The 12,191-nt window shown below is 51.3% G+C and overlaps 1 protein-coding gene across 3 annotated transcripts in view; it reads left to right on the forward strand.

Moving 5' to 3' along the window:
• The window catches only part of Ndrg4 (NDRG family member 4), a 43,449-nt gene that overhangs the window by 12,706 nt on the left and 18,552 nt on the right, over positions 1 to 12,191 (forward strand). For all 3 annotated transcript variants that reach the window (XM_069992428.1, XM_069992426.1, XM_069992427.1), the window contains exon 2: positions 7,204 to 7,298. In XM_069992428.1, coding sequence (XP_069848529.1) covers positions 7,221 to 7,298 — 78 coding nt within the window. In that variant the 5' untranslated portion in view covers positions 7,204 to 7,220. The remainder of the gene's footprint in view (positions 1 to 7,203; positions 7,299 to 12,191) is intronic.

Genomic DNA, 12,191 nt, shown 5'->3' on the forward strand with positions numbered 1-12,191 from the left:
CCTAACTATGTGAGTAAAACTGGCTTTTTTAAAGCTGCATAGTACTCTGAGCAAGAACATTATTTAATCATACTTCTGATGTTCATTTAAGCAGCCCACATTGCTGTGGCAAGCCTCCCTGTGCCTGAGCTGCCCCTCCCCCCCCCATCTCCATCTCTTTGCCAGCGGCTTTGGTTAGGACAAATACCTAGACACAGAATGGATTTGATGATTTGATGGATATATGCATTTAACAAACTACCAAGTTACACCAAATAAAATTGACCCCACTGCCGTCTGGCCAGCTGTGTTGGAGTATGCACCTGTTTTCCCACAGCCTCAGCAACGCTAGGGACGGGCAATCTGTTATTATTTTGCAGCCTAAATGAATGATTCATCCCTCAGTTATCCATTTCATTAAGCAAAAATGGAGTGGCTGCGGTGCAGTTCTGAGGGGGAGCACTTGCCCAGCATGGGCAAGGCCTGGGTTCCAACCCCTGCCCCACCAAAAAGGACAAAAGTCCTGAGTGTGTGTCAGGTGCCATGGCTCACACCTGTAATCCTAGCTATTCAGGAGAATGAGATCTGAGGATCATGGTTCAAAGCCAGCCCGGGCAGGAGAGTTCATGAGACTCTCATCTCCAATAAATCACCAGAACACCAGAAGTGGCACTGCGGCTCAAGTGGTCAAAACCACCACCTCCAGAGCCTTGTCACCGGCCAGCCCTGGGCACCAGCCTTGGTGGAAGATCTCCACGCCCTGGTGCGCTTCTCCTACTACGGTATGCCTACAGATGGCACCAGAGCCATAGCATTGCAGAGACAGCCTGGACACATAGGTCAACCGTGAGCCTCTCCTGTTGGTCCCTGAGCCTTGGTGCATGGGCTGTGATGCGCTGGGCAGATGAGCAAGGCCAGCCATGGGGGACCGAGACGCCACTCGTCCCTGTCATTCAGGTGGCACAGCAGAAGCTGTTCAAGTGGCTTTTCTCACACTAGTGAGGCCTTGGCTTGCTCCTTTCATTTCTTTGTGCCCCCATCTCAGCTACAGGGACAACAGCTGGACCCTGTCAGGGAGGTGACAGGTTGGGGGGAGGGGGGAAGCAGGAGATTCAAGGATTTCTACAAGTAAAAAGCTAACATCACCTGGGGCCTAGTCAGTGCTTGGCAAGTATGAGCATCAGAACCCAAATATGGCTGCCTGGAGCACAGGGGATTGAGAGAGAGAGAGAGAATGTGTGTGCATTTGCCAGGCAGTAGGGAGGGTAGAAATTCAGAGAAACCTGTGGGAAAGTAGACCATGTCCCAGGTTGAACATAAACCAAGAGGCCACAGTTGTAGCTCAGAGCCCAGGGAGGTAGAATACTCTCGGGTGGGAGGGGGATTAGCACGGCTGCGGCCCCTTCCTAGGTCTGCATAGTGGATGGCTCCTCACTCCTTCCTGCGCCTTGTCTTCTGGTCTGGTCTCAGCCCAGCCCCACCCCAGCACTGTCCCAAGCTTCTGAGGTGAGGACAGGGTGTAGTGCAGTTGGAAGACTGGGTTCGTGACTTGGGGTCTCCTGTTTCTGGAGCTCCTTTCAAGATCACTCTGCTGGCGTGGTGTCACTAATTGCAGTGAGATCCTCCCGGCCCGCAGCCTGGAGGCTTGGGTGAATCACGTGATCACCCTGGGCCATTCTCTCTGTGCGACACAGCCTGTCGCTGGCTGCCAGTCCCTTCTCCCAGTGGAGCTAGCCAGGCTGGTTTGGCTCTGTGCCTGGTTTTGACCTGCTTCGTTTGTGGCTTAAGGCATCCTAGACAGAGTCCTGACTGTGGCCTGCCAGGCTCCCTGGGGTGATGGGAAATTGTTCTCTGTGTCCCACAAGACCCAGCTTAAAAAACAATTAGGGCTGGGAATGTGGCTGAGTGGTGGAGTGCTGGCCTGGCATGCACGAAGCCCTGGGTTCCGTTCCTCAGTACCACATACACAGAAAAAGCCAAAAGTGGCTCTGTGGCTCAAGTGGTAGAGCTAGCCTTGAGCAAACAGAAGCTCAGGGACAGTGCCCAGACCCTGAGTTCATGACCCTGAACTGAAAAAAAAAAAGTGCTTTATCTATAGGGTATAACTACTACTGATCAACTTAATTTAAGCATTTACTGAACAGTTTCAAGAACAACCTAATAAAACCTAGGGATTCACATGGTCTCATAGAAGCACAGTTAAAGAAACGCAAAGCAGCAACCAAATACAGTCAGGTTGGAATACAGCGCCTCTTAAAAGAATCCAGCTGGGAACTCTTCTGATCTCCCTCCCAATGTGCTCGCCCTTGCCCTCAAACCCCACTGGCTGCCACCCCTCCCTCCACCCATTACCTTCCTTTCCCACAAATACCAGGTGCTCAGCCTCTCAGCCAAGGGGTTTGAATCTTGTCTTACAGAGTCAGAGGAAAGGAAGTTGCTTTGTCTGAGCTGATTCCCTGCTCAGCTGCATTCTTTTATTTTGTCAGTTGTGAGGCTTGAACTCTGGGCTTGGGCGCTGTCCCTGCACTCTTCAGCTCAAGGCAAGTTCTCTACCGCTTGAGCCACAGCACCACTTCTGGTTTTCTAGTGGCTAATTGGAGATAAGAGTCTCACGGACTTTTCTGCCTAGGCTGGCTTTGAACCATGATTCTCAGATCTCGGCCTCCTCAGTAGCTAGGATTACAGGTGAGAGCCACCGGCGGTGCCAGGCTCTGCTGCATTCATTCTTTTGGTCCCATTGTCATACACAAAAATCTCCCAGTTACCAAGGGGTTTGAGTTTGGGTTTCGTGGCACTGGGGATGGGACTCAGGGCTCTGCTTACCTAGGCAATCCTCTGCCACTGAGCCCCTCCGTGGTCCTGCAGTATTTTATATCTGTGGTCTCAGAGCTCCTTTGTCACCCTACAAGGCTCCGAGATGAAATTAAGCAGTGAGCCGGGCTCACGCCTGTAACTTACTGAGGCTAAGATCTGAGGATCATAGTTTGAAACCAGCCCAGGCAGGAACGTCTGTGAGACTCTTATCTCCAACTAATGATAGAAAAAGCCCAAAGTGGTGCTGTGCCTCAAGTGGTAGGGTTCTAGCCTTGAGCAAAAAGGAGCTCAGGGCCAGCACGTAGGCCCAGAGTTTGAGCTTCAGGACTGGCAAAACAAACAACAAACAAAAAAGTAGGCAGTGAATGATGGAGAGACCTTAGTCATGGCTTTAGCACCCCAGGTCAGCCTACTTGGGAGAGCAAGGGTTGGGGTTCATCTAAGGCCTGCTTGCTTTTAAGGTCCTGTGTTCCCTTTAGTGAATACAAGATTCAGAGGAGGAATGAGCATTAGGCATCTGGGGCTACCTATGTCTGCTTTACTCCTCTGCCACCTGAAACAGGCTTCAGCCAGCTAGGTAAACCCCAAACTCACCCCCTTACAAAGATCAGCCAAGTGCTTTCTCAAAAAGAAATCATAAGCTGGGTGCCGGGTGGCTCCCAGATACAATCTCAGCTACTCAGGAAGCTAAGATCTTGCCAGCCCAGGCAGGCAAGCCTGTGAGATTCTTATCTCCAGTTAACCACCCAAAAGCTGGCAGTAGAGTTGTGGCTCAAGTGGCACAGTGTTAGCCTTAAACAAAAAAAAGCTAAAGGCGAACCTGAGGCCCTAAGTTCAAGCACCAGTAGTACTAGCACCAAAGAAAGAAAGAGAAAACAAGCAAGCATGAGTTCCTTGGGAAGATACTTCTCACACCCCCTGTGAGAATTTCCACTCTGTGCTCTATGTCATGGGCACGGGGAGGGAGGGGGGTTGGTGGCAGTGGTCAGAATAGCCTGTCAGGCCCTGGGCTTCCTGTTTCCAAGGGTGGATGGAGCTGTTCCTGTGTCTCTGGATTGCAAGATGTCTCCTACCCCTTTCCTGCTCCTCCATCTATCACAGGCCATCTGTCCCTGCCCAGCCCACTCACAGCCCTTTTAATAGCAGCTCCCTGGGGAGGATGGTCTCGGGGATCCCATAGCAGACTAGGACACCCCAGTGCTGCCCACGCATTGAATTGAGATGGGTGTGAGGGAGGCGGGTGTCTCAGAAAGTCCTCATGGGAAGTTTCCCAAGGTGGGGACCGCCGCTTTCAGCTCCCCACTTGGGTGGATGGAAAAGTATGCACACATCAGAAAGGCCAGAGAAGGGAGGGGGCCGGGAGAGGGGAAAGGACGCCTTTCTAAAAATACAGCCCATCTGCATTGTGTTAGCTGGTTTCCTGGGAAACCACTGGGAACCACAGAACCAGTGGGGCCGGATGCCTGGGACTAGGGACCCTGTTGGTACTAACGATGGGGTCCTCCTTTGGGGCATCTGCCCTCCCTTGGGGAAGAGGGCCAGCTGCTCCCCACTGGGTCAACACTTCCAGATCTGTAAGGCCTAGCGCTGTGGCCCTGGCCGCCCTTGAGAGGGCAGGGAGCAGGGCAACCCTGCCACCAGAGTGCTCTCCAGCCTAGCCCTGAGCCCTGAGGCTGTCTTCAGTCATTGTTCTCAGTCGGGAGAAGTTAATTGAGGGGAAGAGGGGGGTGTAGGTGAGGAGAGGGGAGGGGAGGGCCAGCTAACCAGCCAGTGACTGACAGTCTTCAGGACAAAAGGGAAAGTCAGGTTTTACCCTGAAGAAAGTCTGGGAATAGAGATGGAGAGGACTGGAGGAACCCCAGACCAGGTGGCTGCCACACCCCAGCTGAGTACTGAGCCCCAGGCCAGAGCCTAGCCTTGGCCTGTGCTAAGCCAACAGTTGGGCTGTTTTTAGTCTCAGTTTCCTCATCCCACTTCCCCCTCCCCCTGAGGATGGAGTACAATAGCACAAGCAAGTACTTATGCGTGATGAAATGCTTTGTATACAAAGAGGAAACATTCCTAGTCTCCAACTAAAATTAATGTTTAGAGTTCTTTTTTTTCTAACTTTAGACCGGACACCCTTTCCATCTTCTACCTGGGAGTAAAGCCTGGGAACTTGATGTATTTATTTATTTTTGAGACAATTTCACTATGTAGCCTGGGCTGGCCTTGAATTTGAACTGCTGGCAGAATCTTTTTTTTTTTAATTGTGAAAATACCATACAGAGGGGTTGCAATTACATGGGCAAGGTAATGAGTACATTTCTAATCAAGCATTTTTGCCTCCTTTTTTTCCCTTCCCATCCCTTCCCATCTCCACACACACACACACCAAAGTTGTAAAGTTCGTTTTTCTACATAACATCTTGTACATCTCATTGTTTCAATGGGTCCACCTGTATCCCTATTTAAACACTTTGATTTTTCCCTTCCCCTCCACAAATTATACCAATATCAAATGCAGTGAAAACAGGGGTTATACCGTGGGGGAGGGACATACAAAGCAACAACAAAAAAATAATCTTATAAATAAGTTAGAAACAATCACAAGAAAGAAAAAAACATTTGAGTCCTTATCTTGGGGTTCATTTCGCTTAACATAACTTATCTGACCATTTCTGCTTGTCTCAGACATATTCTAGTAATTGCAAATAAGGGAAACTAGGGGACCTATGTTTCTTTGGGTCTGGCTCACTTCACTTAATATAATTTTTTCTGTCTTTCCATTTCCTAACAAATGGGGCAATGTCATTCTTTCTGATGGAGGCATAGAATTCCATTGTGTATATATACCACATTTTCTTGATCCATTCATCTACTGAGGGACATCTGGATTGGTTCCATATCTTAGCTATGGCAAATAATGCTGCAATAAACATAGTTATTCTGGTAGCTTTAGTATGGTCTTGTTTGTGATCATTTGGGTAAATGCCCAAAAGTGGGATTGCTGGGCCATAGGGGAGCTCTATGTGTGCTGGCAGAATCTTTTACAACATTTTAATTCAGTTTGTAATACTGCCTTCCAGAAAGATCTATCAGTATATTATATTGCTATAATATGTCAGTTAATTATATCACCATCTGTTTTGTAGCTTGCTTTGCTTGCAGATGTGGCCGGTTCTGTTGTTCCAGAAGAAGATTCTCTTGTTTTGGTGTGAACTTCTTTGACTTTTAGTGAGCCTGGGTGTTTTTTCAACAATTTTAACAGACCGGTTTTAATTTTATAAATTCCCTGTCCTTGGCTGGTTTTCCCTTGGTAGATTTCTCTCCGCCCTGAACTGCAAGTGGGGGAAGAGGGGAGCGGTAATACTGCCGGTCCTGGAGGATTGCGGATCCTGTGCCCTTGTCTTTCTGCCTCCCTCCACTTCTGGCTCTTACACACACATACCCTTGCAGGTGTGATTTTTTTTTTTCTCTGAGGATCAAAGGCCCAAGGGTCTCCCTGGAACTTGAACTTGGGACCTGGGTCCTACCATCCAGTCTCTGCAGGCTGAGGGGGTCTCTGCAGGTGTTCTGACCTGCCAGCCTCCTCCAACATCATTCTCCCTGCCACCCTGTGGCAGGCGTATCCTTCCAGCCTCAAGAGAGCCCTCAGCTCCACTCCTCTCTGGCCTCTGATCCCAGAGCTTCACTATCTACTTCGTGCCCCTGGGCCTCCACAGGGGACCTCTGTCTGCTTTTGATCATGCCTGTGTCCCCCACCCCTACACCCCCCCACACACACCCCAGGTGCATCACTGCATCTGAATAAATACAGAGTTTTGCTTGAAACCATTTTAGGGATCATATGTTGCTTTGTTTGTTTTGTTTTATTGCCCATTTGTGAAATAGGATCTTGGTTTTTGCCTGGGTGAGCCTAGCCTGGACCAGGATTCTCCTATTTAAGCTTCTTACAGTAGGTAGGATTGCAGGCACAAGCTACTACTCCCAGGTTCTTCTGTTGGGGTGGGGCCTGGTGAATTTTTGGCCAGGCTGGCCTGAAACCATGATCCTCCTTATCTCTGCCTTCTAAGTATCTAGGATTACAGGCATGAGCCACCCATCCTGGTTTGACTTTTTTTCTTTTCGTTCTCTTTCTTTCTTTCTTTCTTTCTTTCTTTCTTTCTTTCTTTCTTTCTTTCTTTCTTTCTTTCTTTCTCTTTTTTGCCTAATATATACCTCTGTTAGTTTCCTGTGGCTTGCTATTTGTCCTTTTAAGAACCGATAATATAATGGCATACACTGAGTAGAGCGAGCCGATCTTGTGTAAGAATCTGTGTGCCTCCCCCTGCCAACATCACTGAGTACCACTGCTGAACCCCCACCCTGGTCTGCAATGTCCTCAGGAGTTCTGGATGGGACCCAACTTCATCCTCTGTCCCTCCTTAGGACTCCTGTTGCACGACATGACGATGGCTGGTCTTCAAGAGCTGCGATTCCCGGAAGAGAAGCCTCTGCTCCGCAGCCAGGATGTCACAGAACTGGTGAGTTGCCTTTTGCATCCTGGGACCAAGAGTGCCACCTTGTGGCAAAGAAGGAAATTGTGCGCTTTCTCTGCCACCTTGAAAGTGGTAATGAGCTGAGCTGGGCAGCCTGGGCAGCCTTGTCCCTCTTGAGACTCGAGTTTGGGGGCCACCCTGAGTCCCCAGCCAGCCTCACTGGAGGCTGGGGTTCTTCAGGAGAGACGTCTCCACTTGAATGAAAATGTACGCAGAAAGAACTCACTTGGCTATGTGATAGAGCTAGAGGCGGTCCAAGGGCAAGACTCACCCAAGTGCAACCAAAAGCTTGAGACTGCCGAGCGCCGGCAGCTCACACCTGTAATCCTAGCTACTCAGGAGGCTGACATCTGAAGAGCATGGTTCAAAGCCAGCCCGGGCACAAGAATCCGTGCAACTCTTATCTCCAATAAACCGCTCAGAAAACTGGAAGTGGCACTGTGGCTCAAATGGTACAGCACTAGCCTTGAACTGAAGAGCTGAGGGACAGCGCCCAGGCCCACAGTCCAAGCCCCAGGACTGAACAACAACAACAAAGCCTTGAGACTGAGGCACTCAAGGCTATCTATCCCCTTAGTCAGAGGACCAGGTGCTAGATTCAGAGTTCCTCCTGGCTCACACTATTCTTGTGCCAAGTTTAGGGCTTCAGGGCTGGGCGTCCCTGACGGTCATGCTGCCCCAGCCCTCCTCATTTTGCAGATGGGGAAGTGTAGGAACCAACCCCACCCCCTCACATCTTCAGTCCACTGTTCTCCCACAAGGAGGCCAGCTCAGGAAGCATTGAGGGGCTAGCACAAGACCAAGCAGCCAGCACCCTAGGGTCCAACAACATGAAGCCATAGTCCTGTCCCTGACAAGGGTAGTCTTACCTTAAACATTAAGAGTGAAGTGCTGGACTGGGTTATTGAAGACCGGCCCTCAGAGGCTGGCAGGTGCACTGTGAACTAGAAAGCCCTGTGCTGAGTTCCGGCACAGCAGTCCCCGCCCCTCTTCCCATCTCCTGCCAGGATGCTTGCAGGAGGCTCCTCGCTGCGCTCCAGCCTGTGCTTCTGCTCTTGTTCTGCACAACTCTTTAAAAAATGTCTCATGTCTGCTTAAAACTTGCCGACGGGCTGCCATCTCCCTCAGTGACAACCGCCATCGTTCTTAGGACCCAGGGTATGATCTGCTCTTCTGCACCCCTAGCTCCCTCTTTCCAGCCTCCCTGTGGCATGTGCCCGCCATTTTTCCAGCTGCCTTCTGTGACGGAGGTAGGAAGCAGGGAGTGTGGGATGGTGTGAGGACAGGAATTTGCACGGCTGGCTCTTCATCATCCTCAAGGCCCTGCTCAAGTCTCCCTAGGAGGTCTTCACTGTTCCCAGCCCTAGCGTACACCACTGTCAGACCCCACGGCCCAGACTCGGGAGCAGCTACTGAGGCTGTTGGCCACCAGCTCTCCCCAGAGCCCCGCGCAGCACCGAGCTCCTGGCTGGCTGTGAGTAAAGATGTGAACTGCGTGGGAGCCAGCCCAGGCCCTCTTCCCCACGCCAGCATCTTTCAAGGCATGTGAACAGAGACCTCTTGTGGGGTGCCATGAGGGCGGGTCGTCTCCCAGGGGGACCCCTCATCCCACCACAACTGCACCAGGGGAGCAGTTTGCAGAGCGGCTGGCACAGTGTGAGGCGTGTAACTGAGGCCTTAACTGGCCCCAGGGCACTGAAGAGAGCAGAGGGTATCTTGTCCTGATCCCTTCTTCCACTCCTCACTCAGCAGGACACCCCTTGCTACCCCCCCCACACACACACACCGACTCATGAGCTCTTCCTGCCAGAGCAGCCTGCCACAGGACCCGAGTTCACCACCATGGCTATGAACCCCTGCATGAGGGACTGTGTCTCAGACTTCCATGATGGCCTGGCTTCTTGTTTGAGACAGCACAAGCCCCGTGCTGAAGCCTTGATTACATCTGTTTTTACCAAAAGCCTATCAAAGTCCCATGCCCAAGCCCAAAGCAGCCTCCTTGGAGCGCCCAGCAAGGGCTTTCCGTGTCAGCCCTCTGTCTTGGAGAGCTGCTCTTATTTGCTTTATTCCAGGCTGAGTTGCTAGCACTCAGCCTCCATAGCTTCCCAAGGGCCACCCCTTCCCTCCCTCCCTCCCTCCCTCCTTTCCTTCCTTCCTTCCTTCCTTCCTTCCTTCCTTCCTTCCTTCCTTCCTTCCTTCCTTCCTTCCTTCCTTCCTGCCTTGAACTCAGGTTCTAGGCATTGTCCCTCAGCTTCCCTACCCCCCCCCTCCCCAGGTCAGTCGTGGGGCTTGAACTCAGGGCCTGGGCACCTTCTCTGAGCTTTTTTACTCAAGTATAGGAATCTATCACAGTGCCACTTCCAGTTTTCTGGTAGTTAATTGGAGATTCAGAGTCCCACACTTTCCTGCCCGAACTGGCTTTGAACCTCAGTCCTCAGATCTCAGCCTCCTGTGTAGCTAGGATTATAGGCGTGAGCCACCTGCATCCAGCTGTCCCTTAGCTTTTTTGCTTAAGACTGGCATTCCACCAGTTGAACCACAGTTCCACTACTTGCTTTTTACCAGGTTTCAACCAACCATAAAGGGAAAATGTTGGAGAAAAGAATCAAGTACTTACTGAACATGTAATGTACAGTACAGGCTTCTTTTTTTTTTTTTTTTTTGGTCGGTCGTGGGGCCTGAACTCTGGGCCTGGGCACTGTCCCTCAGCTCTTCAGCTCAAGGCTAGCGCTCTACCACTTGAGCCACAGCACCACTTCTGGCTTTTTTCTTTTTGCTTATGTGGTGCTGAGGAATCGAACCCAGGGCCTCAGGCATGCAAGGCAAGCGCTCTACCACTGAGCCACCTTCCCAGCCCCAGGCTTCTTTTCTTGTCATGATTCCCTAACAATACCACCTAACATGAGGTACTCTGGACCTGATTTAAATTCTGTGAGAGGATGTCCATAGATCCTGTGCATATACTAGGCATTTTACACAAGACACTTGAACCTCTGCAGTTTGGTATCCACAGAGAGCTCTAAAACCAGTGTCCCACTGATAGAACGCCTCCCGAGCCTCAAGCCTCTTTAGACTGGCTTGCTCTGGAGTGTCCAGTACCCTGTGGGAGCCTGTCCCCCCCTTCTCCAGGGTCTGGGTACCTCACCTGGCTCCCGTTCCCAGGCCTTCTCCCCGTCTTTCAGCAGGACCCTCTCTGATCCCCGTTTTCTGTGAGCTTGCTCAGCCCCACAGTTTTGGAGGTGGGGTTTTGAGTTGGCTCTTTTTTTTTTTTTTTTTTTTTTTTTTTCCTGCTGTTTCTTGACTTCTGAATCCCATCCCTCCCACACTCTCCGTCTCCTGCCCCCAGCCAGCCCCCTGGGAGCACACCGCACACCCTGCCATTATCTGTCTCATCCTTTCTGTCAGATTTTGTTTTTTAAAACCTTCCTCCTACTTCCTCTTCAGAGATAATTACCTGCTTTTAGGTTTCCAGTACAGAAACCTCCCACACCTGCACTTTCCCGCCCCTCCCAGAAGACCTTTGGGTGAGAAGATCCATCCATGACTAGCCCCACCCCCAGCCTCTGGTGGTATCCTTTTCTTTGGGTGGATCAGCGGGGAGACCTAGCTAGGTACAGCCATTCTTGATTTGAACTAGGCTGGCCTCTAACTCCCAATCCTCCTGCCCCAGCCTCCTGATTGCTGGGCTTGCAGGTGTGTATACTACACCTGGAGAAAGTACAGTCATTCTTTATGAAACAGTCTCAAGCCACTGGAACCTGGCTGAAGACAGTTCCTGGTGCCCTCTGACCTTCATACACCCCCACATCATACACTTCCTCTTCCCCCCCCCCGCCCCGCCAGAATGCAAGTGGCTGGACTTCCTCTTCATTATGAGAAAAAAAAATCAGAATTATCAATTGATTCTTCTTCCTGTTTGGAGCATGGGGGGCGTGTCTCTGTCCTTATTGCATATCTGAGCCCACCCCTTCTCTTGCCATCTTCCAGTTGCCTTCTGTTTCTAAGTTGATTGACACGGACTTACTAGGAGAACCAATAGCATATGAAGGACCCAGTCTAGGCTCAGGCTCAGAGACCTGCCTGAAGCTCCCTCACCAAGCCTTAGCAGAGAAATTTCTAGACTAGCACAGAAGACACCCAGGGAGACCCAGAGCTCTGCATTCCCTTGGCAGCTGCTGTTCTGGAGGAAGGTCTGAGCTAGCCCACAACCTGGTTGTACAGTGGGAGATTAACAGGGATTGGGGGGGGGGGCGTCTCACCTGGGAGCCAGGCTCCACTACAGAGTTGGTCAGGATGCGACTCACAGGCCTGACCCTCCACCCTCATGAACTCCACCTGGAGGTGCCTGCCCCCAAGCCACCCCCTCCTCATTAGGAAGTCTGTCGTCCAGATCCTGTGTGTCTGGGAGCCAGTTCCAGCCCAGGCTTTGTGTTGAGCACAGTGAGGCATGATCCCACCCTGGAGTCCCGTGCCAGACACTGAGCTAAGGCAGGGCTGCTCAGTGACACACATTCCCAGGTGACTTGAGGGGGTGCAGCAGGCAGTGTCCCTGGCCCTGGGGACAGTGCTCAGGTTGGGAAAGTCAGCGTTGCTCCTGCTGAACGGTCCCCGGCATTACTTGGCTGTGACAATCAGACCTCAACCCTCCCTCCTGTCCTCCCTCTGCCCTGTGCCCTTTCCCCTGCCGGACTGAAGGAGATAGCTTTGATGGAAGAGGGCAAAGTGACCAATAGCCAGACTTGGAGTCAGAGGTTCTAGCACTTTCTGGCCCTGGGTGCCCAGCCCTCTGAGCCTCACCTGTACAATGGAAACATTTCCACTTGATGTTGATAAACTCACGGGCCCCAGTGTCTGGTACTTGGTAAACCCTTGGTGCTT

The sequence above is a fragment of the Dipodomys merriami genome, unplaced genomic scaffold (genome assembly GCF_024711535.1).
Source record: "Dipodomys merriami isolate MVZ:Mamm:240054 unplaced genomic scaffold, mDipMer1.0.p SCAF_41, whole genome shotgun sequence".
Classification (NCBI taxonomy): Eukaryota; Metazoa; Chordata; class Mammalia; order Rodentia; family Heteromyidae; genus Dipodomys; species Dipodomys merriami.